The 23,822-nt window shown below is 39.9% G+C and overlaps 1 protein-coding gene across 6 annotated transcripts in view; it reads right to left on the reverse strand.

The window, feature by feature from the left end:
• Window positions 1-23,822, reverse strand: part of RBMS1 (RNA binding motif single stranded interacting protein 1) — a 205,813-nt gene that overhangs the window by 82,928 nt on the left and 99,063 nt on the right. For 4 of the 6 annotated variants that reach the window (XM_074363770.1, XM_074363776.1, XM_074363773.1 and 1 more), the window contains exon 2: window positions 7,690-7,865. In XM_074363770.1, coding sequence (XP_074219871.1) covers window positions 7,690-7,865 — 176 coding nt within the window. The remainder of the gene's footprint in view (window positions 1-7,689; window positions 7,866-23,822) is intronic. The other 2 variants (XM_074363771.1, XM_074363775.1) reach the window with 1 other exon arrangement.

Raw genomic sequence — 23,822 nt, forward strand, 5'->3', positions numbered from 1 at the left:
ACAAGGGAATGATTCTATATGGCTTATCCAAGAGATGAACAGGGAGATTCAGTTAAATACACACTGTTGCTCCTAAATTCTGAAATCTGCTTTGACTTCCATTAAAAAAAAAAAAAGATGACAAATGTATTTTGCTCAGCGTCTAGTACACTGTTTTACTCTTCAACTATACAGACTGTAACTGGAATATTGTTTGCAATGACAGAGTTAAATTACAACGAGTGACAACATTTTGACAAAACAGACTGGCACACCTTTTTAAAGGGATGAGACAAAGTCTAAAAACTTTACATCTTAAATCATACTTTTCAGAAAAATGCCCGAGTTTCTTGGTTTAAGCCCTCACTGAGTTATTTATTATGTGTCATCTTATGCTAGCAATAATGAAAGAAGCCAAGTCCCAGAAACTATTGCTAGTAATGTTTTATGTACTGAGAAATTTCTAGATTGATGAAGAAAGGATTATTGAGAGGAAAAAAAAATTAGCTGCTTTATAGAACAGAAACATTTGGAACTATTATTTACAATATAAAGAAAATCTGTACATGAGCAAGGAGCTATATAGCACACCAGAAAAAAAAATGGCATGCATTTTCTGATTGACTGTGGCAATTATCATCAAAACTCAATTTTGCTTTAGGGGAGAATTTTTCTTTAAAATATGCCAGTCAATAAAACCGCGCTTTTTAAAGACACACGCTTTACAAGAGAAGAACTATTTTCTCACTACTCTATGTTTCTGTTAACTTCTCTTTTTCTGGCTATCTTTCAAAGGAGTCTGAGGAATAAAAATCTGCAAGATACCATTTTCAGTACCTCTGTAAATGCAATTTTAGAAAACCTAAAAATTCATATGGCTTTGGAATGAACACAGCTCAGAATGTCCAAATCTCAATTATCTGAGAGGAACTCGATACTGAAAAAAAAAAAAAAAAAACAATCTATCGGTCTTTCATTGTTGGTGTCTGTGAACTAAATGCACTACAACCACCATCACCACCACCAAGACGCTACTTCAACTTGCCTAGAAGACAACATTTGAAGGGTAAATTATACCTCAAAGAGATATCAGCTTCTAACTTAACCCTCCATCAAGAGCTTTGGGTTTTGTAAGATTCACATGCCTGACTTTAGAGTGATAATGAATGTAGGAAATAAAACCTTCTGGTCTATGTCTTCATGACTCTACAGCTGTTTGACTACTCCAGCATAAATCCATGTGGCGTTTATGCATGAAAGAGAGACAGAGTGTGTGTTTCTTTTCTAAAATAAATGTACAGATAACTTGGGGTACATTCAGGCTTCTTGGACTGAGTCACTGGGGATACCTGAATGGCCTTGGGTTACCTGGCTCTAAATTTTCTGTTCAATTTGAAAGTGAGAATCAGATAGCTTTTGGGTGAAGTGACTTTTCCTACTTCATCATAGGATCATTGTTTTGTTTTGAATTTCAGGTCCTCTCATTTCATGTAGTTAGTATGAATTCCAAAGGACTCCCTATTTACCTGAGATTTCATAATACTGGCTCTCGCAGGCCTACGGTTACTTTCAGAGTAAACACTGATGGTTTAACTTTATATCAGGGTTAAAGACTGATTAATTAGGTATAAAAATTGTATTTAACATATTAGAATGCCTTCACTTTCAAATTTATCCTAAAAGTAGCCTCATCATTTTAAAATAAAAGGGACGCTCATTTTATTCCAGAGTACAGGAAAAACAACTTTCAGCACATAGATTGCTTACGAAATTTTAGAGCTGCAGAGATAAACAGAAATATATAGAAAGGACTATTCCTTACCATTTCAAGGTGTCTGTTTTCCTGATAGTTGCCCTGATTTTTTTTTTTTTACGATAGTCAGAACTTATTTTTTAAAAATCAGTGTTCAACAAATAAACTAGTGGTTTCAGAAAAGCATTTAGTTCAGCAGGCCCTGTTTGAGGGTTGCACAAATGAATAAAAGCCTAACCACATTTGGGGAACACAAGAGAGGGTGGAATTTGGGGTCTGAGAGTCTGCCCCTTCCTGTGCGCTCGCTCTCAGTTAACGCAACTCACATTCTCCCTTCATTCAGAGCTAAAACCCTACAGTCGTTTTCATCATGCTGAAGTCCCAGTGCTCCTATCTCTGACACCCCTCAGCCATCCCAGTGCCTCCCCTCTTCCATCTCCCGTCACTGCCCAGAGTCAAGGTCACGTCATCAGACTATGAGAGCCCCTTTTTCCAAGCCAACCTGCCTGCTTTGGTCATAATTACCATTCCATAATTACCAATTATGAGAAAGAGAGAAAAAGAAAACACTGAATTATTCTTTTCTTCCACTCCAAGGGTCAATTTCTCCTCTTTACTAAAGAATAAACTCCAAACTTGTTAGCTTATTATTCAAAGTGCCAAGAATATGCTCCCAACCTGCATCTCAGCCTCACCTTTCTCTGCAGCCACACTCTCCACTCAAGGCACCAGGAGCCCTCGCTACCCAACAGGCTGACTGACAGCTCCGCCCCGCTGTACTCTGTGCTTTCTTAAACGTCCAAGCACCCTCATCTCTCTTGGGCCCTTCTGGAGGCCTGGAGGACACTATGCTTTCCACCCTGCATGAAATCTTCTTGTCCTTTGAGGTCGAAATGTCACCTCCTCCCTGAAAGCTACCCTGATCCCATGGTATCAAGGTTAATGAAGCCTTCCTGTGACTCCTCCCTGAACACTGCACTGATTATAACATTTACTTTATTCTATCTTAAATTAGGGTTGGTTGTTTACGTCTGCCTCTGTTGACCTGTCCTGCTTTTCTGCTTTGCCTTTTTAAGAGTTGCATTGTATTCAAAAGAATAAGAAAAACTTGCAGAGAACAGAAAACAAAGGGCTAGGAAGTGAAAAATATACTGGATATTTCAATCAGGGAAACATTGTATTTCAAAAATATTTCCTTTAAATTAGTAACAGGCTGTAATACTGTAAGCTAGATTTAATTTCACATTTATATAAAAATCATGTTTTACTGTACTTTGAAATGAATTAGTTATCTACTGAATGAAAAGGGAAAAGAAAAAAAGAAACTGGTTGACCAAGGAAAGATTGGTTTGGGAATGAGAGAAAGGCTGTAGAAAGTAGAAGTAGAAACCTCATTTTGTTTTAATATCAATAGACTTTTTCCTTTAAGTAGCTGATGCACTGAGTTATCTAGACCTTTTCATGTGATGTTAAATCCACAGTAACCTCCAGCCTTGGCCAACAGAGACTCACACATTCACTCCCACTGCAAACAAGGAAGGACTATGGACCAAACCTTGTACTCAAATATTGTTTTTAAATAAAAAAAAATCTGGACACAACAAAAGATTCTACATTATTATGACTGGGGATAAATCAGGGGTGGTGGCATGAGAATGAACCTCGTTTTCTGTGAGTGAAGTAGTCCCCACCCCAAAAAAAGCCCCAAGGAGAGAAGGCTGGTGGTTTGTGTTAATATAACCTATTCCCTGGTTTTCCTAGCTTTCAGGATCAGAATCTGGTATTTTCTCCTTAATTTAAAATGGAGGATTGCATATAATTCAAATTTATCTAGTAGTCAGGATTTTGTGGTGCAAAGGCTCAGGAACGAGGAGACTAATACATTTGCTGAATGACAACTGTGTCCCAGGCTGTGGACCTGCTCTTTTCCTTATGTTACTTGATTTGATCCTAATCACACCTCATGATATAAGCATTATCTGACCCATTTTACAGATTACTGACTGAGAACTAGGCACTTGCCTAGCACTGTAGTAGGTAACTCCAGGGCACCCAAAACTTGCCACCCTGACCACCATGATTTCGTACTGTAGGTGAGCAATGTGTGAAGATGATACGCTGTTAGCATCACATCCTGCCATAGACATGTTGCTAAATAACCTAACAGAGAACAGAACTGTAAGGAAATAAGGTGCTGACTGTGAGGTGGGGACACATAAAAATAGAGTTTAGTGAGATCCACGTGTGAAGGAGGCAGGGTGAACTGAGACTTGACCTTGAAGTATCAAGAAAGGGCAATAGAGAGGCACCTGAGGTGAGGCAGCAGCAGAAGCAAGTGGTTCTCACCTGTCACACCTCAGGAGAGAGGAGACACCCAATTCTTATGGGAGAAAGAAGAAAGGCCAAAGACGAAGCCACAGGACCTGGTGACTAATGTAATGGGAACAGCCAACACTGCTCCAAAGCTTCAACTGGAGGAAAGTAAATCTGCAAAAATGAGTTTGTAGAGGAAGGAGACAGTGCTGAATGTGAGGTGCTAGTATGATATTCAAGTGGAAAATCTGCAGAAAATTGGAAAGAGAAGAGAATACCCCAATGAGAGGATGAGGGCTACAGAGGAACAAGCCAAGAAAACTGATATCACAAGAGCAAGGAGCTGAGGAAGGGGGCATGGACAACAGTGAAAACCAGCCAGGGGACTCGGAGACAGGAGACACCACGTAGTTTCAGTTGAAAACTTGAAGGTGAGATGCCGAGGGTTAAAGTGGCAAGAAAACGGAAGCACTGAGAGCCCTCAGCTCACCTGTCTAGAAAATGTGCCTGAGAAGTCTGGGTGGTAACACAGTCAAAGCAAAGTTTTTTGTTTGGCTTGCTTTTTAGAGAAAGGAGAGAATGAAGACTAGCTAAAGGTTGAGGGGCAACAGATGAGTCCTTCCTCTGTCACCCAGATCATTCTGCTCCCCAAACTTGCTGGTTCCCTGCACCAATGTGTTCTTTTTGAGTAGATAACACTTCAGACACAGGAAGCAGAGATGCAGCAGCCAGAGCAGTCAGGATCCCAACAAGACTTCCTATGTATACACACACATCACAGTTTAGAAGTTAACTAGAGCTGGTCAGCTTCTCCCATTAAATGCTCTTAGAAAATTTGTCTACTTTCAATCTGTATCACCTGGCCACCATTACCACTGTCACATCCCTGCCTGGTCCTTGATGCTAGTCCCCTTCAACTCACCTAAACTGGCTGCCTCCAGTCTAAGCCCCTTCCCCTTAACCACGCTGACCCACACTTCTCAGTGTCATGAGTCCCTCTCTGACTTGGGGTGAGGCTGCTTACAGACTGTCCTTTCTTGTCATGTTATAGCATCTGTATATCCTACTTCAAACATAATCTCTTTAAAGATATTTTTTGTCTTCCTCTCTGGTTTTCATAATCCTCATGTCATTCTTGCCTTCAAGTTTCATGTGTGGTTTGTACGGAGTTGAGTCACTATTACCAACATTCTCAGGTGTCTTTTTTCCATCCTTCTGCTTAGATAACCCTCTAAAATATCCAAGTCCCCTAGACACCCAAATTATTTTGTTTCAATTGTTGCCCCTCCTACAATTCATTCCATCAGGTCAATTTGTAATTACAGTGCTAAATATTTATTTCTAAAATACTTTCTTTTTTAAGCTATGAATTTATACCTACCTTTTCTGACAACCTTTGAAACTTATCTAAACAATCTCTAATTATGTCCACTGGATTTTTTAAGCCCTAGGTTGAGTCACTTTCCCATAGGTTCTTGTCACTTCCCCTTGTCGCCAACTAGCTGTTCTTTATTGGAAACAATTAAGTCCAGAACAAGAATGCCCTTTTTTGCTCTCTCTACATTCTAAGACACAAAATCGTCAACAAGACAAATCTGGTAATTATTAGATGCTCTGGGTTAAATGGAATGAAGCTTTCAGCAGATACTGACATAGAATTCTCTATTACCATACGTCTTATCTCTGTAATAATAAAGAAAACTATCATCGGAGTTAAATACCAAACCAGGGGTTTTGCAAATGACAGAAGAGAGTGAGAGTGGCCAACAGTGACTGCTGCCGTTGATATTAGAGAGTGATGTTTGCACACACTAAGAAAACCCACATACATCAAAGAGACCAACAACAAAGGAATGAGTTTTCTAAGAAAAATGATTAAATGTTCTTCTACTGCATTTGGAATATGATTTGATTCAGTTAAAAAAAACCCTGCTGGTTTAATTTCTCAAATATATATTTACTGTATATAAAACATGCTATGACTGTATCATTTTATGGTTGTTGAACTCTATCCTCTTAACGTTAAAATTCATCTGACACGATTCAAAACTGGCTGAGGAACAATTTGTCTTTTGAGATTTCCTTCCCTTCCCTTACACCTCAAGAATGGGAGGGTTAGCTTCATTCCTTTGTTTCCTACAAAGTTATATTTTTAGCTTCTTAGACTTTATGGCGCTCTATCTACCTGTAATTATGCTGCAAACGCACAAGGAGACGCCAGTAAAGGCCGGCAGCAGACAAGATAGCAAACGGCCTATTTGTGGTCCTGAACAGCTGCAAACGGGCAGGGCGCGCCTGGCAAAGTTCCTTCTGACGCTGGTCAGGCCTGACAAACCCCAAGAGCCGGACTGGCTTTCAAAGCAGTCCCCAGCACAGGACATTATTTCACTGACCTGGAAGCAAAGGGCTGCAGACATAGTTCAAGAGGGCTGATGAAAAGGGGAACCCGGGAAAGGCACAGGGAAGGTGCTGAGGGCGACGGCCTTCAGAAAGCTCTCCAGAGCCCAAAGCACAGCCAGCCCTGTCCCACCCTCCTCCCTAAAAACAAAACAGAGCAAAACCACCACCACCTCCTGATGGAAGGCCAGACATTACTTTGAGCTCCAGTTTGGAAACACTGCCCCAAGTAAGCTTTGAAAATAATTTTTTTCATAAAGTTAGAAGCAGTAAGTTTATACTTCACCCAGGACAACAGAAATAAGATGCTGTTAATCAGATGTTTAGAAATGGAAATATTTTTCGGGGAACAGCAAACATTCTTTAGTGGACATCCTTTTCCACAGTTACAGAAGATTCCATCTATAAGAGACTGATGGTCTCCAGATAAACAGAAGAGAAAGCACGTGTGTAGGCTTTTAGAGCTTAACGTGATTAGAGTCTTTTAGTCTTCACACAATGATCCTTGCAATGCACAGTGCTTCCGGCTCCTGGGTTTCCTGGGTTTAAAGTAGCAAGCACTTTCTTAGTTAGTGAGTTAATGTAATCACAGCAAAGTAGCATATTTATATTCTATTCGACAACACTAGCATATAGTGCAGATTTACTTTGGAACACAGTTGCGCACATACGCACATTTCTTCACAGAACTCAGCAAGGATGGCAGTGAGGAGGCGAACAGGAATTCTGGGAGTAGGAATTCCCAGAGATGGGGATGAACAACCTGGACCACAAAACTAAGTCTGAGTGAAGACAGACCACAGCTGCTCTGCTGGAGTCAAAGTTTACACACATTTAGGATTAGGTTCGACGGTAACTACCTTTCTGACAAACAGTGATCACTAACCTTTCTCTTATGATGGGACAGACTGGCCCCAGAGGTGCTTCCACAAAATATAGGCACTCCTCAAAAGGATGCAGACATGTTTTTAAGTAATTCATATTCTGCTTCTCATGTGCCAATGAAGTCAAATTCTACTGAGAAAACACTCCAGTTTATTTTGTCACATAGGCATCCTGCTGATGCTAATGCTGATGGAAAAAGTGTCCAAGGACTTAAAACCGAGAAACTCCGTCACTGTGTCCATCATAAGGAGTCACAGATTTATCTTGTACTGAACCTCTCTTATAACACAATTTATATCACTCTGTAATACGATCGAGGAAACATTTAGCAGCTACAATCAATAAGAACAGCTTCTACTTACGGTTGACACAGCTTCACCAGGTCCTGGTCTGTGGTGTTGGGAGGCAGCCCTCGGATATAAAGGTTCGTTTTGCTTAGCTGATCCCATCCTGAGTTGCTACTGCTGCTACTGTTGTTATTACTGCTGGTGGTGCTGGGGCTGGGAGGGGCCATGGGGTGGGCTGGGACCAGAGACTGCTGGAAAACAAAGACAGCAGGGTTAGAACGCCAGAGGGAAGGTATTCAGCCCCATTCAGAGGCCCAATGATCTCCCAAATCCAATGAAGTTAACCAAGATACAAATACAGATCATCTAAAGCTACTTTAATATATAAATTTTAATTTACACCTTAAAGAAGATCTGTTCATTCTATAAAAATGCCCTCTCCTTCAACATGAAATTGATAATAGGATTTCACTAGGTAGAATATTTGCTATGTGCACCTTCAATAAGACATTTTTTGTAAGATTTTAATCACATACATTAAGGAACACATCTGAGACTCAAAATTAACTTGCAGAAAGTTATGTGATAATATTACTTTAATATACAGTAATTTAGAAATCACTGGACTTTTGAAAAGGTTTTCAAATTTTGAAGAACACTTGATTGAAAGTTGCCAACAATTTTATTGAGATGATTCTTAGGGATTAAAAAAAAGAGATTACTCTTCAAGTGTATAAGAAAGTCAGAGTTCAGTCAAGATGCTCAAATAAGGAAGACATCGCCTCATTCTAAGACAGGCCCAAACGGCTTTATTGAGACATCAGGATAAGATTCACAGGCAGGCTGCCTTTTGCTCTGGCTAACCTTGTGAAATTTAACCCCTGTGAGAATGGAGTAGTAGCTGGAAACCTTCCCAGGCCTCGCAGCAAGCAACGTAACTTTTGTAAAGCCTGCAACCCAGGGCTTGGTGTGGTTTCAGCCACCTAGGAAGAGTGTCTGAAAATGTACTCACACCAGATCATTGTTAACCAATCGAGAGAAACCACACTGCTCTGTCCCTCCGCCACACACATGACTTCTGAGGAAGTTACATGGTTCAGTTTGAGATGGAAGTTAAGCACACCCCGAACTGTCCTCACAGCAAATGCTCTGCAGTTTCACACCAAGACAGGAATTTTTTCACTTCACATCTTCTAAATAAAAAATAGACTAACCAAGGACATCACTTACATTGAAGATATAAAATCGGTCACTAGACATTCAACAAAAATTTCAAATCTTACAGCTTGATTTTTACCACCATAAACAAGAAAATTAGGTTTATCTAAGACACTACTACATTCCACTTTAGAAAGTTCCAAAAAGCAGACCGCTTACAAGAAATAGAACCTTGCTAATCTTATCAGCAATTGAAACTATTCAAGACAGATTATCTGGCTCTGCACCCAGCTTCTGCCATGAGCATCCTAATTCACAGCATCCCAACACACTGGGATCCTCATTTATCCAGACAGGTAAGCATTCTTCATGTCCTATACTATGCAGATTCTTCCTCTCACTGCCCAGGGTCCTTGCTAAAATCAAGAGTCCAAATACCAGTTTATTTCAAGAGACTCTTCTTCAGAAGGAGAGTTGCAAGAAGGGTTAACAATAGCCAGTGTATAAATGAAGGCTGAACTTGAACCAGGAATATCAGTCCTGCTTAATCCAAATAAAACCTGCCCGAGATCATATCCTATCAAATCTATTTGATTTATGCCCTTTATGAGCAGTTGAACTCACATTCTTTCCTCTCATCCCTGGTTTTTCTTTAAGGAAGAAAAACTGCTTTCCAGATATAAGCTAAGCCCTGTGCCTTGCTCCGCCACAGATGGCACCTCAGACCGCCAGCCGTGCCACACAGAGGTCTGTGTTCCTTCTCCAAAGTCACCCAACATAACTGCTGGTTGCTACCTGCAATTCACCAGACGCCCCCTATTTCTCACTTTAATTAAGAGCAGAGGTGCTGGGAAGTAATACACACACAGCTGACTCCTCATCCCGAGCCTCTGATTTACACAAATAACTGACAGCTGTAGACAAAACTAGGCAAGACTCAAGTTTTTCTCAAATCACCTCTGACTGACGTCCGAGAACCTGTCCTTGCACAAAGCACGCTGTTTTTCACAGTAGGACCTTGGATGTTCAGTGCCGCAGTGTGGTCGCTTGGGATTAGAAACTGCAAGAGTCCAAAAGAAGCTGTGGCCAGGTCCATCCCCACCTCTCAGTGGGATTATATCAACTCAAAGCAAGGGAACCATCGGACATTTTAAACATAACATCCCAAGTCGGCATCGGCTCTTACCTCTGCGTTTCTCTGGGGTGGGGAGTGGAGCGCTAGGCAGGGACTCGTATCGTTCCCTCATTAAAAGAAACATCTGGGGGGATGATTTACTTGGAGATTATTTGGACACGAAGGAGTAGGTTGTTATTTATGTATTTATTTTTGGCAGAAGTAGAACCATGATTTACATCTCGGAATGTACATGGCTGATTTAATATATCTTTGACAGGCCTCCTTATTTATTGCAGTAATATTTTCCCACTCTGAGAAGTAGGTGGGGAGCATATACAGCCTGTCCCTCCATTCTTCCCCTCTAGCCTGCCCTCTGGGGGAAAGAAATCTCCTAGTACCCCGATCCCAGCTAGGAGAAGGGGGTTCCCGAATGTATCCCCAGGAGGATGAATGCTCTCTGGTGAGCCCTACACAGGGCAAGTTTAAATTCAAATGTATTCAAATATCAACTCTCAGAAATAACTGAAGAGTAAAGAGAAGAAGCCCTGAATCAGTTTAGTTTGTCAATTTTCTATTTTCTGGTGCAGAAAACTTTAGATTAAACATTAAGTTTCTAGAACTCACTGAAATTAAAAATTTAAATCCTGATAAAGACTGGATGTGTGTTCAAAGAAGAAAACTCAAATACAATAAAGGGGTTTATTCCTAAATATTCAGAATGGGTTAATAACACTGTGCCCTACGCTTTATATGCACGATCTTACTTAATCCAATGAGGTTCTCCCATTCTGCGGATCAGGAAACTGAGTCTCAGGAGGCCTTAAGTAATGTGCTACAGTCACACTTTTAGAAGGTGGCAGGGCTGGAATTTGAACCCAGCTCTGCTGGACAACAAAGGAAGAGCCCTCAATTTGTGCAACAGCACCCCAAAACACTGTCTATATCCTAAATGTGCTATTTGTTATTATTCAATTTTTCTGTGCCCATCATTCCTGCAACTTAAATTATTAACTTCAAGTTTCTCTGAAATATGACATAATACCACTGGTGGCTATGCTTTTTTAAGAAAGTCAAAGGTGACTTTAAGTTACTTTAATGAGCAAACAGTTGGCTTTTTTTTAATAACAAAATCTTTAAAAAGGTCAGCTTTAAAAATCCTACCTTATAAATCTTTTCATTAACAAAAGAATTCTGCAAATAATTTTTGAAGGCTACGTATAGCATGTGACCACTGAACACCAGAGTCTGCATTTTAGGAAGGCTGGACTTAACCAGTGAAGAATTAAACCCTCACTCCCAGATTGAAACACAAACACTGAGAAGTCTTTAACTACAACATTAGAACTTGGATCAACTCAAAGCAATTAGACTTTGTCACTATGTACCTCAACAGCATGAATGACAAACTTAAAAAAAAATTAAAGCTGTCAAGTGGATAACATTTTACCAAATTCCATTTTCATTACTGACTGTCCATTTGTATTTTGCCTCTTAAAACCCCCAAGCTGCCCTAGAATTTGAAAAGACACTCCCACTATCCACTCCTTGGATGAAGTGGGGTTTTTTGTTTTTTGTTTTTTTTTAAACAAGAATTCAACCTATTTATTGATGGAACTGAGTGGCTGAATGACTACAGCTAAATGCTGACCCATCTCACAAGTGCCTAGGAGTCTATCTGAGCCTTCCCTGGCCTAGTCTCACGGCTTTGGGCCATGCAAACAAGATACCTATCAAGTCATCTATCCAAGGGCAGAGAAAACAAGCTAATTCCATTTTCACGATAGCATTTATCTGGGCTGATTAGAAAAATAACGTTGGTGGTGAATGAACAGGTGGCTATATTAGCAGACCCTCTCTACAGTCCGTGCAGGAGAGGATGTAGGCATTAGCAGGAAGAATGCTTGTCAGCAATTAGGGAGGTCTTCCTGTGTGGATAACGCTCATGGAGGACTTCTTATGTGGATAACACTCAGGGAGGACTTCCTGGGTGGACAGGACTCAGGGAGGACTTCCTGTGTGGACAGCTCTGGTGTCTCCATCCCACCAGGAAAGCTCATCCTACACTAAAAGATAGGATGGTCGACAACAGGCACACAGCAACTACACACGTGGTGAATGTAATTCCCTCCCTCTCCCATCGCTCTCCGCCCTAATGCACACTAAGTAGTCTCTTCTACATAAATGCAAGTCTAAAAGTCTTTTACAGCAAAGAGCAAAATTAACCATGTGTGAACTAAAATATATTAGTAATCATGTATATCGTTGCAGATTTCTGTTCAGCAAAGACAATCAAAAGACAAAGACTCATCACTATCAATTCTATTGTCTTACTTCCTTCCTATTTCTAATAGGCTAGAGAACAGTGCTCTGACCAATCTCACAGCTGAAACTGTCTTCCTCTATCCCTGAGCACTTTCCTAAGAATATTTTGAAGGGAAAGGAAACCTAGTATCTGCCTTTTAATTACCCCAAGTCTTTTTTAAGGCTATCACCCTTACAGTTTAATGTTGTTAATTCATAATCCCCATCCTCATTCTGCTACCCCTACACCACCACCACCACCATCAAACAGCACAGAGGTTTAACACATCAACTATTCCTCTTATCCGGAAGCAAAATAATCATTACAGTTGTGCCTGAGAGCAGACAGAAGTCATGGACATTATCATCTCACCAGGAAACAGTACACTACATCCAGCCTGGTGGGAACCAAGCACTACGTAAAAGGCAATATCTGCTACACTAATTCTACACATTGGCTCCTCTCCACAAGTTTTCCAGATGTAAAAAACTTAACAACTTGAAGGAATTATGGAACGGGGTTGAGGAGGTGGGGGGAGCACCCAAATGGGCCAATTTTACCACAGTCAGGCTATTTTTTTTTGTTTTGTTTCCTTTTGGACACCCCAGTGGCTCCAAAAAGGGCTAGAAATAATGGCTGAGGAAGATAAAGTTCCTGGCACAGGGAGCTGGGAAAGTACAGAGCTGAGAAGTGGGAGTGAATCAGTGAGAATGAGAAGCTGGCCAGGAAGCAGATGTTCTTCCGGGCAGGCCGGGGGGGGGGGGGGGGGGGGCGGTGAAAGGACGCACCTATATTAATGCAGAACAATAGCGCCCCTTCACACAAGCAGCTCTTACTCATCCCTCATGTGGGAAGGAGGACAAATGGGCAAACAGCAATTCATCCCATTTGATGCCAGGATATCAAAGCTTAAAATCACACAGCTAATTAGTTAATGAAACTGGTTCTCGTATCATCAGTGTCCCTTGTTTGGAAACAAACTTTGTAGCCTCTAAAACTATGAAAGGAGCAATAGATTGTTCAGTTTTTTGGGTTTTTTTTTTTTTGCTGGATTATGTGTCAAAGCAGAGAGTTTCCATGTTGTTATATTAGCTATTCAAATAAAATCTAAAAAGAAAAATTTCCAAGACTACATAATTAATATTCTTCAAGATACCTATCAAAGCTGATCCTTATATGTAAAGTTGCAATTGCAACTGCTAAGAAATCTCTTTACCTAAATCTGTGAATAAAATATCGTTCTCTTAGGCTTCAAATAAAAAAAATTAATTTAAGACTTGCACTGAAATTTTAAAATGTACTATTCTGGTAGGTGATGTGGATATTAGAGGAAGCCAATACATGGGTGGGGGCTGGGAGCACGGGTATATCTGTATCTTCCTCTTAGCTTTGTTGTAAACCTAATATTAAAAAAAAAAAAGTATTAAAAAAAGGTCTTTAAAAAACAACATGATGATAACAGATGGAAGGTATTAAATATACGTTATTCACTAGCAAATTGGAAGGCCAAAAAAGTAAGTAAGGGGCTTAAGACAATGGGTTTAAAACTTCCCTACTAGAAAGCACAGTCATTAGGAAGGAAAAGCTTTTAACAGTGGGCTCCTGGCCTTCTCTGCCCTTAACTGCATCACATATAATGGTGGGATATGGTACAGTTTCTGAAAATAGTAAGAGTTAAACCAAGGGAAGATCAAGGATGAAAGGGCCTGGGACAGAAAGGTTGAAGAAGGCTTCACAGAGGGGGTCAATGGCCGAGTGAGTTGAATATTAATGGCAAGTCACTAAGAATAAGAGGAAGGGAGAGAAACGGAGCCAACAGAGACACAGGCAGGAAGGACTATTCTTCATGAAAGCCAGGGAGAAGACCAACCTTGGTTGGCTCAAAGGGTATGCTAGGACAAGCTGATGCTGGGGGAGGAGGAGGACAGGGGGCGACACTAGAAAGGTGGTAGGACAACCTAGAAATCAATATAGATTATGGAGGTGAAGTCACACATGACTGTTCAGAGTCTCACAGCGAGAAAGGAAAAAGATGATAAATGAAGAGGATACCTTGTGGGGAACATAAAATTAAGGAAATTCTTCCACTTCCTCTTTATGAAAAGGTATTTAGACAAGAAAAATGACTGAATGAAAAATGCTGAGTATCTGGATTCAAATCTTACAGCCCCTCACCTGGGAAATGAGCAGGTTAGTCTGGGTGATTTCTAGGCTCCCTTCCATTTCCAAATTCAAAGGCAGGAAAATGCTTCTTGCTGTCTCTGGCTAAGGCATATCGAGATAGAACCCAGCCAGGACCTGGGTACACTTCTCTGCCTGCCAACAGCCAGAGAACTGGAGCAAGAGGTTAAATCCCGGCAGACCCAGGAAGGAAGATTCACTAACACTGCCACATGGTGCAGCTGAAGACAGCAGGAGTCGCACTGTGGTTCCACCTCCCACACCACTTAGGGCAAGCAGATTCCCCATTTAGCCACAGATGTTTATAAGGAAATATTATAAATACAGAAGCTCTTCTAAAATTACAACTAAAGCTTAAAGAAACAAATTTTAAAAATTAAAGACATAATATTCAGAGTTCCTATAACCAGAGTGGTCTTCAGGTGAAAATATCACAGCTTAAGTCACCTTAATAACGACAACCTCTTGAGACTTTATGGTGGTTAATAACCCCGCATCTTTCTGTGTCAATGTGTAATCAGTCTAAAAAGTTGCATTTCACATTCAATTTAATCTTATATAAAAGGACCGTGCAGTAGCTTGAAAACCACATTAAAAGAAAGTTCATAATAACCAGCTACTGAAACATGGTAAACAAAAAATCCCACCCAACTTCAGGTATGAAATTAAGTGCCGTTCTGGGTTCTGAATGCAAGTGCATGGAGAATGTTTTTCTCCTCCTTCTGGGTCTCAAATGAGGAGTTTTCAAATTGACACCAGTTTTGCTCCTCAACACAGAGCCCTGCCTGTAAAAGAACAAGAACAAACTCTTCCTTTTTACTCAAAATAAATTGAAAAAAGGAAACTTCCTAAGGGAACTACAGTGTTACCTTTATCATGACAGCTCAGGACACCTCTGCAAAGCTCTGAATTTCCTGCCTCACCCCAATGAAGCTAGGATGCCCAGCATGGACAACTTCCTTCCAGCTGTTTTTAAGTCTATGTACAGTATGGTTTACATCTTCTAGCATTTCTTGTAAGTAAAGAATTATTGCTGAGACTGCAAAGTCCTCAGGGTGGAAATTACCTATTTAAAAATATACTTTCTTCACACTAAACAATACTTACTGAAAGTATGGTAAAGTGATTAACTAAACATTAGGTTAGGAAAAAAAAATTATATAAGCCAGCTTACCCCAAAAAACCCAAATAAATTTATTCAAGTTAATTTTTCTTTTTTAAGATGCAAAGGGACATGAGAATAAACTTGCAGATCATAGGTTTCACAAATTAGTCCCCAGAGAAAAAAGCATTATCTGTACTTTCAGGAAACTGAACAAGTATTTGCAATCTTCCCATAATAACAACACACAAAAAATGAAATCTTATCTGACAGTGTTGTGATTTGTATACAGCCAAAGTAAAACATCAACAGGAAAAATCTGAGTTAATACAACTCAAAAAAATTAATGACTACGCTTAGTTCTTTCTCATGGTAAAATTCAGCAGTTTACATCTGATGCAGTATGGACAATCAGCGTAGGGCAGCTCTTTACCACGGATCTCTGTATCTCTCCGTAAATGTCTGTGAGTCGGTATACAGAAGGGGATAAGCAGATGGTTGTCTCTGAGAGACAAAGCACAGAATTTTTTTTTCTTTTTTGCCTGAGATGCACCTAAAAAAAATAACTTTTTGCCTGAGATCAAACCCCTGTATACACATATAGGCATAGACATACAAAACTGAAACAAAAATTTTGTGAAACAGTTATTTTCTTTTACCATCCACAGTGTACCCTAGTCGTATCTTGTCTCATCTATTTCCTTAAATCAGAAATGCTGGTAGTGGCCTACTAACTGACTTGAAACCCCATTAGTATTGCCACTTGAGGTTACAAAGTGTAGTCTGCTGCATTTCTCAAACTGTGATGTGCCCAGGAATCACTCGCCTTGGTAAAATGCAGGTTTTGACTCAGCCATTTGGGGAGAGCCAAGATGCTGCAGTTTGAGCAAGCTCTTGGGTGATGTCCATGCACAAAACAGGACTCAAGACAGGAAGTACTCTTGGCATGTGAGGATGAATTCTGGAAAGGTCCCTTTCCAGCTTTAAGAAGGAGCAAGCTGTATCTATTCACAGAATGAGATGCAAACCTTTGTTCATCTGATTTCCAGAGCTGAGAGAGACATCAGAGATCATGCAATCCAATAATTCTCAACTGGAAGTATAACAGGACCTTGAGAGATGGGCGGGGAGTGGGGGTAGGGGCAGTCTTTTTTATTTTTATCCAAGAAGGTTTGATTTTTAAAATGTTGATAAACACTGATCTAATCCAATCCCTTACTTTTCAGGAAACCTGAGGCCCAGAGAAGTTAAAGCATATGTCCAACATTATACAGATAATTCAAGGCAGAACTAGCTCTCCCTTCCTACCACTGCTGTCAAAAAGCACCAGGCCTCATTTGCCACAAAAATTGTAGCTAGGATGATGGTACATGCCAAGTTTTCTTAATGAGTCTTAATATGGAAAACTGATATGCTCATTCTGCTAAGGCATCACAGAAGAAGTACATATTTTGTATTGTACTGCCTCTTTTCCACCTCATATTGTAGATGGCTTACTTGGATGTCCATGTGTATGCCAGCATCCAGTTTCTGCTTACAAAAAAAAAAAAAAAAAAAAAAAAGGGCAACACACCATTTATTAAACTTTTAATTCAAAATTCCTAGATTATTATGAATGCTACCATTTCTACTTTCGTATTTATATTAAAATTCTGTGAATAATACAATCACTATCTGTACCATCTACAAGAAGATACACAAACAGATTAATTATAGCAGTTTGTTGCTTTTCTGTCAGAGAAGTACATTCAGGGTCAATTGGCAATTTAATAAGCTTCAATCAGACATCTCTGAAAGATCACCAGAATTGCCTGTCCACTATCTAGTCTCCCTATATATGTCACAAATTCATTTCCTCAAACCAAGTAACTTCATCCTTCAGTTTCCTTACAAAGAAAATAGAGATTAGCAAGATTGTCCTATTCATGTATACCAGTGTTTGATTTCTTCCTAACGCTTCACAATGACTATACTAATATTAATTCTCTAAGAGGAGCTAGTTTTCCTTCAGAAATCCAAAAAGTTATAAGAACACTGCTCCCAGTAGCTCGCCAGTATACTTAAAGAACTGTTTTTCCTTTTGACCTGAGTAAGAATTTCTCCATTTTTCCCTTGCAGAGACAAACTTTCTTATGTGTCAGAGTTCTCTTATATGTTTAAACTGAATATTTACTGCCACCAACAGTCCAGAGACTTTTGTCTCTCTTCTGGAGCCAGTCCATGCACGAGTACTGTCTAATCACTCCAGGACTGATGGTATCGCCATGGGGTAGCTGGGTGCCTTGGGAGGTTACCAACCCAAATGCCGGCAAGCTTGGCTCCTCTTCATCTTTTCTGAAGTAGAACTTCAATCTTCGGTAAGTGGCATCTGGGAAATGGTTTCAATATTTATGTAAATGAGACACGACTTTTCTCCTTTTAGTCTTAGAATTATTTCACAATACTCTTTAAAGCAGGGAGTTGTTGCTCAAGAAGAAAAAGAGTGAGGCTCTTAATCTTCCTGAACACCCTTTTATTTTCTTTTGCTAAAGTTAATCACAAAGCATCAGTTTCATTTGAAACTGATTGAAAACTGAAAATTTCACAGGGAGTTTCTTTTCCAAGAAATCTTGAACAGTATGAATCAAGCTCTAGCTCTCTGTAGAATAGAGACCCAGGACCTCTGTGAGTCCGGGGGATCGGATGTAGGGATCACACACCCCACAGTGCAGCACAGCACTTTGTCACTTCGTCGAGTCTGCCCACCTCTTTTTCCTCTCATTATACTTAGTTTCACCATAAAATCACACAGAGTATCTTTTACCTCTGCTGCACATAATCAAACACACAATCTTTCATTCTCAATCATGATCCCAGATTGACCTAATTTACTAGGGACAGGTACCCAAGTTGAGTTTCATAAATCTCTGCCCTTCTAAACACACAAGTAAACGACACCATCTTTTCCTATCCATCAACAAAGAAACACAGTTATGAAGACAATTGTGCCTAAAAGGAAACAGCTTCAAGAGACTCCACACTCGATGGCCAGTGATGAGGGACCAGCTCTCGGCCCCCACTCAATCTAATCCAAAGCAGCCAATGAGCACTGCCAGCACAGGAAAGGGAAAAACAGGCCAGAGCTCAAATGCCGCTGTTAACCCCTGCTCTGACAGAGCAGATGGAAACAACAGTCCAGGTGTGGCTTGCAGCTACCTAGGGTCTCCTAGGATCTCTGAATTGTGTGAACACCAAGCAGCAGCACGGAAATTCAGAGGACCCGTGTGTTACCAAATCATTTTGCTGAAATGGAAAAAATGCAGGAAGGAGACACAAGTAGTTTAAAAATTTCTCTCTCTCCATACAGACAACATCACAAATCCTAAAATCCAAGTCTCTGGATGCTTCCTTTACATTTTGGGCTAGATTTAATTTCAGAACAGTATTCTCTGCCTAATTTAAAAATCAGGACATAGAACAAAGGAATGAACTAAGAAGAATGGCACTATAACAGCTCGCATGGAAAAAAATTTAGGAATGAATGGGCAAGCTGCCTTTTCTACACTCTGGCCAGAGAAGCCGGAGAAGGAGGTCCACACCTCGTGGCACCGAGGATGCCAGCCCAGCTGCTGCTCTGCTCTCCCCTGCAACCCAAGAGCTGCTTCCAGTTGCGTAAGAATTGTTCAAATTAAAACATATTCTACTTTGAGGAGAACTTCCATTACCAAGCAAATCAGGAGGAGATACAAATTTAAAAAACAGTTTAATCCTGCCTGAACATATTTTCAAAAGGTAATATGTGAATTGTAAATATTGGGGCCAGAATTTATCCATTAAAATCTTGGACAGGTTATCTCACTCCGCTGTCCCTAGAAACACACATAGAACCTCTGCCTGTACTGGAGACTCTAACTTCATCTTCTTTCTTACTGCAAAATCCAGTCATACTTTGCAATAGTGGCTGATGTGCAAATGCTTGCTAGCAGTTATCCTTCTAGAAACAGACAAAATGCCAAGAGCAGTATTTTTCTCTTAATTGAGGGGGGTAGGCTTAGTCATTTGTTTATCCATTTTAGTGCGGGCTGTAATATTTTATCATTTTACTATCAAATTAATCTGGACAGTCTTTAAAGATAGCTAAATATGCAGAAACCAAAGGGAAAACACCGTTTTAAACCTAGACAACTTACTGCAAACATTTTTGTTTTTTCTAGAGAACTGGGTGTTATTTAGACGCTAGCTAGCATTATTGAGAATGTATTGTGCTTTTTTGGTACCAAGCTAAGTGCTTTCATTTAATCACAATAAAAGAGGTATAATTTTCACCATTTTACAGCTAAGACAGAAGTTAAGAGATTTTCTTAACATCACCAAGGAGGTGGCAGTCTAGATGTGAAATAAAGTCTGACAACCTCTTCAAAAGTTAAGCAGAAGAAAAAGCAGGAGTAAGGCAGGGCTATCCCACTGAGTTTTACTGAACTGGAGGCCTTACTTGATATACAGTTGCTCTAACTAAAGGCTTTTAGGAAATAAAAATGATCTTTGCTGTGAATAGTTTGCCTATGTCATTGTTACTAAAAATCTTCCTAACATCAATCAATAAAACGTAGGTTTTAGCCAAAAAGTTTTTGGCTCAAGAAACTAGTTGCAAAACAGCAGCACTTAGTGACATACCCTCCCTTACTCCAATCCCAAAAGTACAGAATGGCTCTGAAGGAATATTGCTAGAGAACACTCAGGCAACCAGCTTTCCTTTAGGTCTTCTCCATGTATGATATTTTCATCTCAACAAAAGTTCAGCACTTTCTGATATGGTATTTCTACATTTGAACTAAAGAATAAATCTCCTCTGCTGGCCTGTAAGCCCCTTGAGGACATGTGACTGTATCTTGCCTGAGAATCCCACCCTGCGCAGCACAGAGCCTGGATCAAGAGGGTAAAAATAAAGACTGACAGGTTAGAAACCATGCAACTGTTGCAGGGCGTTACATGTTGTATGTTGAACAGCTCTGGGGCAGAAAGAGGTGAGAAGGTGAGAGGAGTTAGTGAGAGCTAGATGGTGGAGAACCTAAGTATCTTGGAAAGGAGTTGCTTTGGTTTTTTGGAAAGGGGTTTGACATCTAGGGAGAAATGCATCAATCATACCTTTTTTGTAGCTGAAATAAGATCTTTATTTTCACTGAAATCTATTACATTTCCTCTCCAGACCTGAAGCATCTCTGGAACAATTTCCCAACTGAATGACAGGTGGACTTTTAAAATTCCTAGTTCAGACTTCAAAAACACCAGGGACGCTAGACAAATTATGATTGATAGTGAGAATTATAATTCAGGGAAAAATATGAGTCCTAATAATCTTAATCTTATTGCCTTTGGATACATGAGATATGTGGGTATCTGCCTTTTCAAAACAGATTAATCAGAATTACTATAAACCTTCAAGAAGATGTAATCATGTTGGGATCCTCCTGCCTTTGGTAATGGCCACATCTGGTCAGGCAGTTGTTATTCATTCTTGCCAGGATTTGCTTTATTAGACTCTCAATAGAAAAATGACACCTTCACTCCAATCCTTCTAATTGATTTTTAACCTGAGAGAAGTGTAAGACAGAGAGTTATTTAGAGAACTAACTTCTTAATGGAGTCATCTGAGTAGTTCGATAAAATTCTCTCAGATGAATCACAAATCGCGCCCACCTCCCCCTCAACTCCAGTGTGTCTTAAAAAAAAAGAAAGAAACAGAAAAAGTTTCCTTGAAATGAACCTCATCTCTTTTAAAGTTAATTAAATGTAAGTCTGGCCAACCTAATACAATTTAAAAGTCATTAGTTTCTGTCAGGAAATTTAAAACTTAAATTTGTACAGTAACTGCAACATTATATATGTTGCTATACCAAAGTTAAAATATAAATGGAAGGTGGGAACTGACTGTATTAGTTTCCGAGAGCTGCTATAACAATAGAACACAAACCTAGTGGGTTCCAACAACAGCTATTTATTGTCTCACAGTTCAGGAGGTCAGAAGTCAGACATCAAGGTGTCAGCAGGGCAATGCTCTTTCTGAAAGCTCTGGAGACTCCTTCCTTGCCTCTTCTGGGTTTTGGTGGGCCCTGATGTTCCTTGCTTTGAGGTAGCATAATTCCAGTCAGCCTCCACCTTCACATGGCCATCTTTCTGTTTCTCTGTGTCATATCCTCTTCTTACAAGGATACTGGTCACTGGATTTAAGGCCCACCCCAATTCTACTTTGATTTTATCTCTTAGCCAACTACATTTTCAAAGATCTTATTTACATTTTAAGTCACATTCTGAAGTCTGGTTAGACATGAATTTGGGAGACATAATTCAACCCACTCCAGTGGCTTTCTCTAAAGGCCAGTTTTGACTCTCCTAACCTGACTTCTCCTAAACATACTTATGTAATCAAAACATGGATAGAGAATTATTTTACCTAAGTTATCATGCCAATTAATTCTTTAACCATAATATATCCAGAAAGAAACTTATGTGTCATCTTGTCCAGACTCATATCCAAAGTAAGATTTTTCTCTATGACACAGAACCTGGGGGTAAAGGTGGGGGATCATTACAGGAGAGCAGATACCCCAATTTATTATACCATTTCTAACTGCTTATAAATATATAACAAGCCTAGTCTCCTCTTTCATCCAAATTTAAATCTTTAATGATAACTATTATCCCACAATGGTATTCCTTTAAACCTCCCAACAAATGACAATAACCAAACAACTTCTTTGGCCTAGATGAATTCCAAGGAGGCACTAAAACAATTAGGGTTGAGAGGATGGATTATGAAATCAGACTGCCTCAAGTTCAGATCCCACCACCACCACTCACTAAGACCTTAGGCAAATTATGTAACATCTCTGAATTTCATCTCTTCATCTGTAAAGTGAGGATGATACTGTCTATTCCAGCTCACAGAGTAGCTGTGAAGATTGCACAAGTTAATCACTGCAGAAAGCTCCCAGTAAAATGCCAAGCTTGGAAGAAGCACTTAATAACTGTCAGCTACAGTTGACTGCATCTTTCTCAGTGTCCCTCTCTCAACTTGGTACCCAGATGGCCAAAAGGGGTTGGCCCAGTGCAGACACCACCAGTCCTAAGCTTGGAACTGACTGATACTGGTAAGCAGCTTCTCAATCCCCACCCTCCTACTCTGAAGCTCCTTTGCATGGTCGCAGTAAAGAAAAAAATGGAAAAAAAATGAAAATGAAAATGAAAATGGCCCTGTGGGTTTAAAAGTGGAAGATGCTGCAAAAGGAAGGGAAACGGGGAGCCAATTCCCCAGGAAGGGTTCCCTGGCAAGGCTGGTCTTGCCAACCTTTCATATTCCCTCGGCTTTTTTGGGTTAGTTTTACCACTTGCAACTAAAGATGCCTTTGGGTTAGGGCCCCTCTTTTAAAATCCCCAAACTTACAGGGTCTGATACGGTAAAACAGTCATCACTTAAAGCAGCTGAGATGCGTATCAGCAAGGGAACTTAAAGATGTGCATATGTTCCATCAGAGGTGCCTAATTTTTGTCATTCTCCACCCTCAGAGAGAGAGTACAAAAGGCCATCCAATTTACATTTTTCACTTTGATTATTAGAAGTGAGAAAGGTATTTTCTTCCTCTACCAAATGTACCACATGACACCCCTTTGCTCACCAGAGACTCAGAACTGCAGCGAGCACTCTCAGTTCTACGATTCCATTAGAAGGCCACGGGCTTTGGGGCTGACCTGGGAATCGAGCTACTATTAACAACATTTCAATTGGCAAACCTAGGAATGAACTCACCGAATATAATATTTCTATGAAAAAAAAAGTGTTCTGATTTTTAAACTTTCAACTTACAGACGAAGTTTTAGACAAGAATTTTTAATACCTACACAGTACGATGATTTCATTTCTTAATCTAAATACCTGAATTTTATTTAATATAGGTAAAACAACACTAATGGTCGAAGCAGCTAGATCAGTTGGCTAATAATACTCATCTATGGGCAAACCAACCACACAGGGCTTTTCACATTCATAGTTATATTCGATTTCCCTCAGTGTTTTTTTATTGAACTGCATGATTTTATGATTATTTACTCCTATTAACCCTCCTTTTGTTAATCATGTCTATCTTCCAGCGAGCTGCTATTTTTTTGCTAATTGTTATTCTATGTAGATCACCATTCTTCCCAGCTGGACATCATCTGAAGAACTGAGAAGCATATTTTCTAAGTGGTGTACAAGTTGCTGTTTTCATCAAATTTTATCGCAGGATATTTACTGTCTGGTTTATCAAATCCTAGGACTATTACCCACCTCTTGACTTTTCTGGCTGCCTTCCCCCTCTAAGCTAGAGGTAGAG

This window comes from Camelus bactrianus, chromosome 5, assembly GCF_048773025.1.
Source record: "Camelus bactrianus isolate YW-2024 breed Bactrian camel chromosome 5, ASM4877302v1, whole genome shotgun sequence".
Taxonomy (NCBI): domain Eukaryota; kingdom Metazoa; phylum Chordata; class Mammalia; order Artiodactyla; family Camelidae; genus Camelus; species Camelus bactrianus.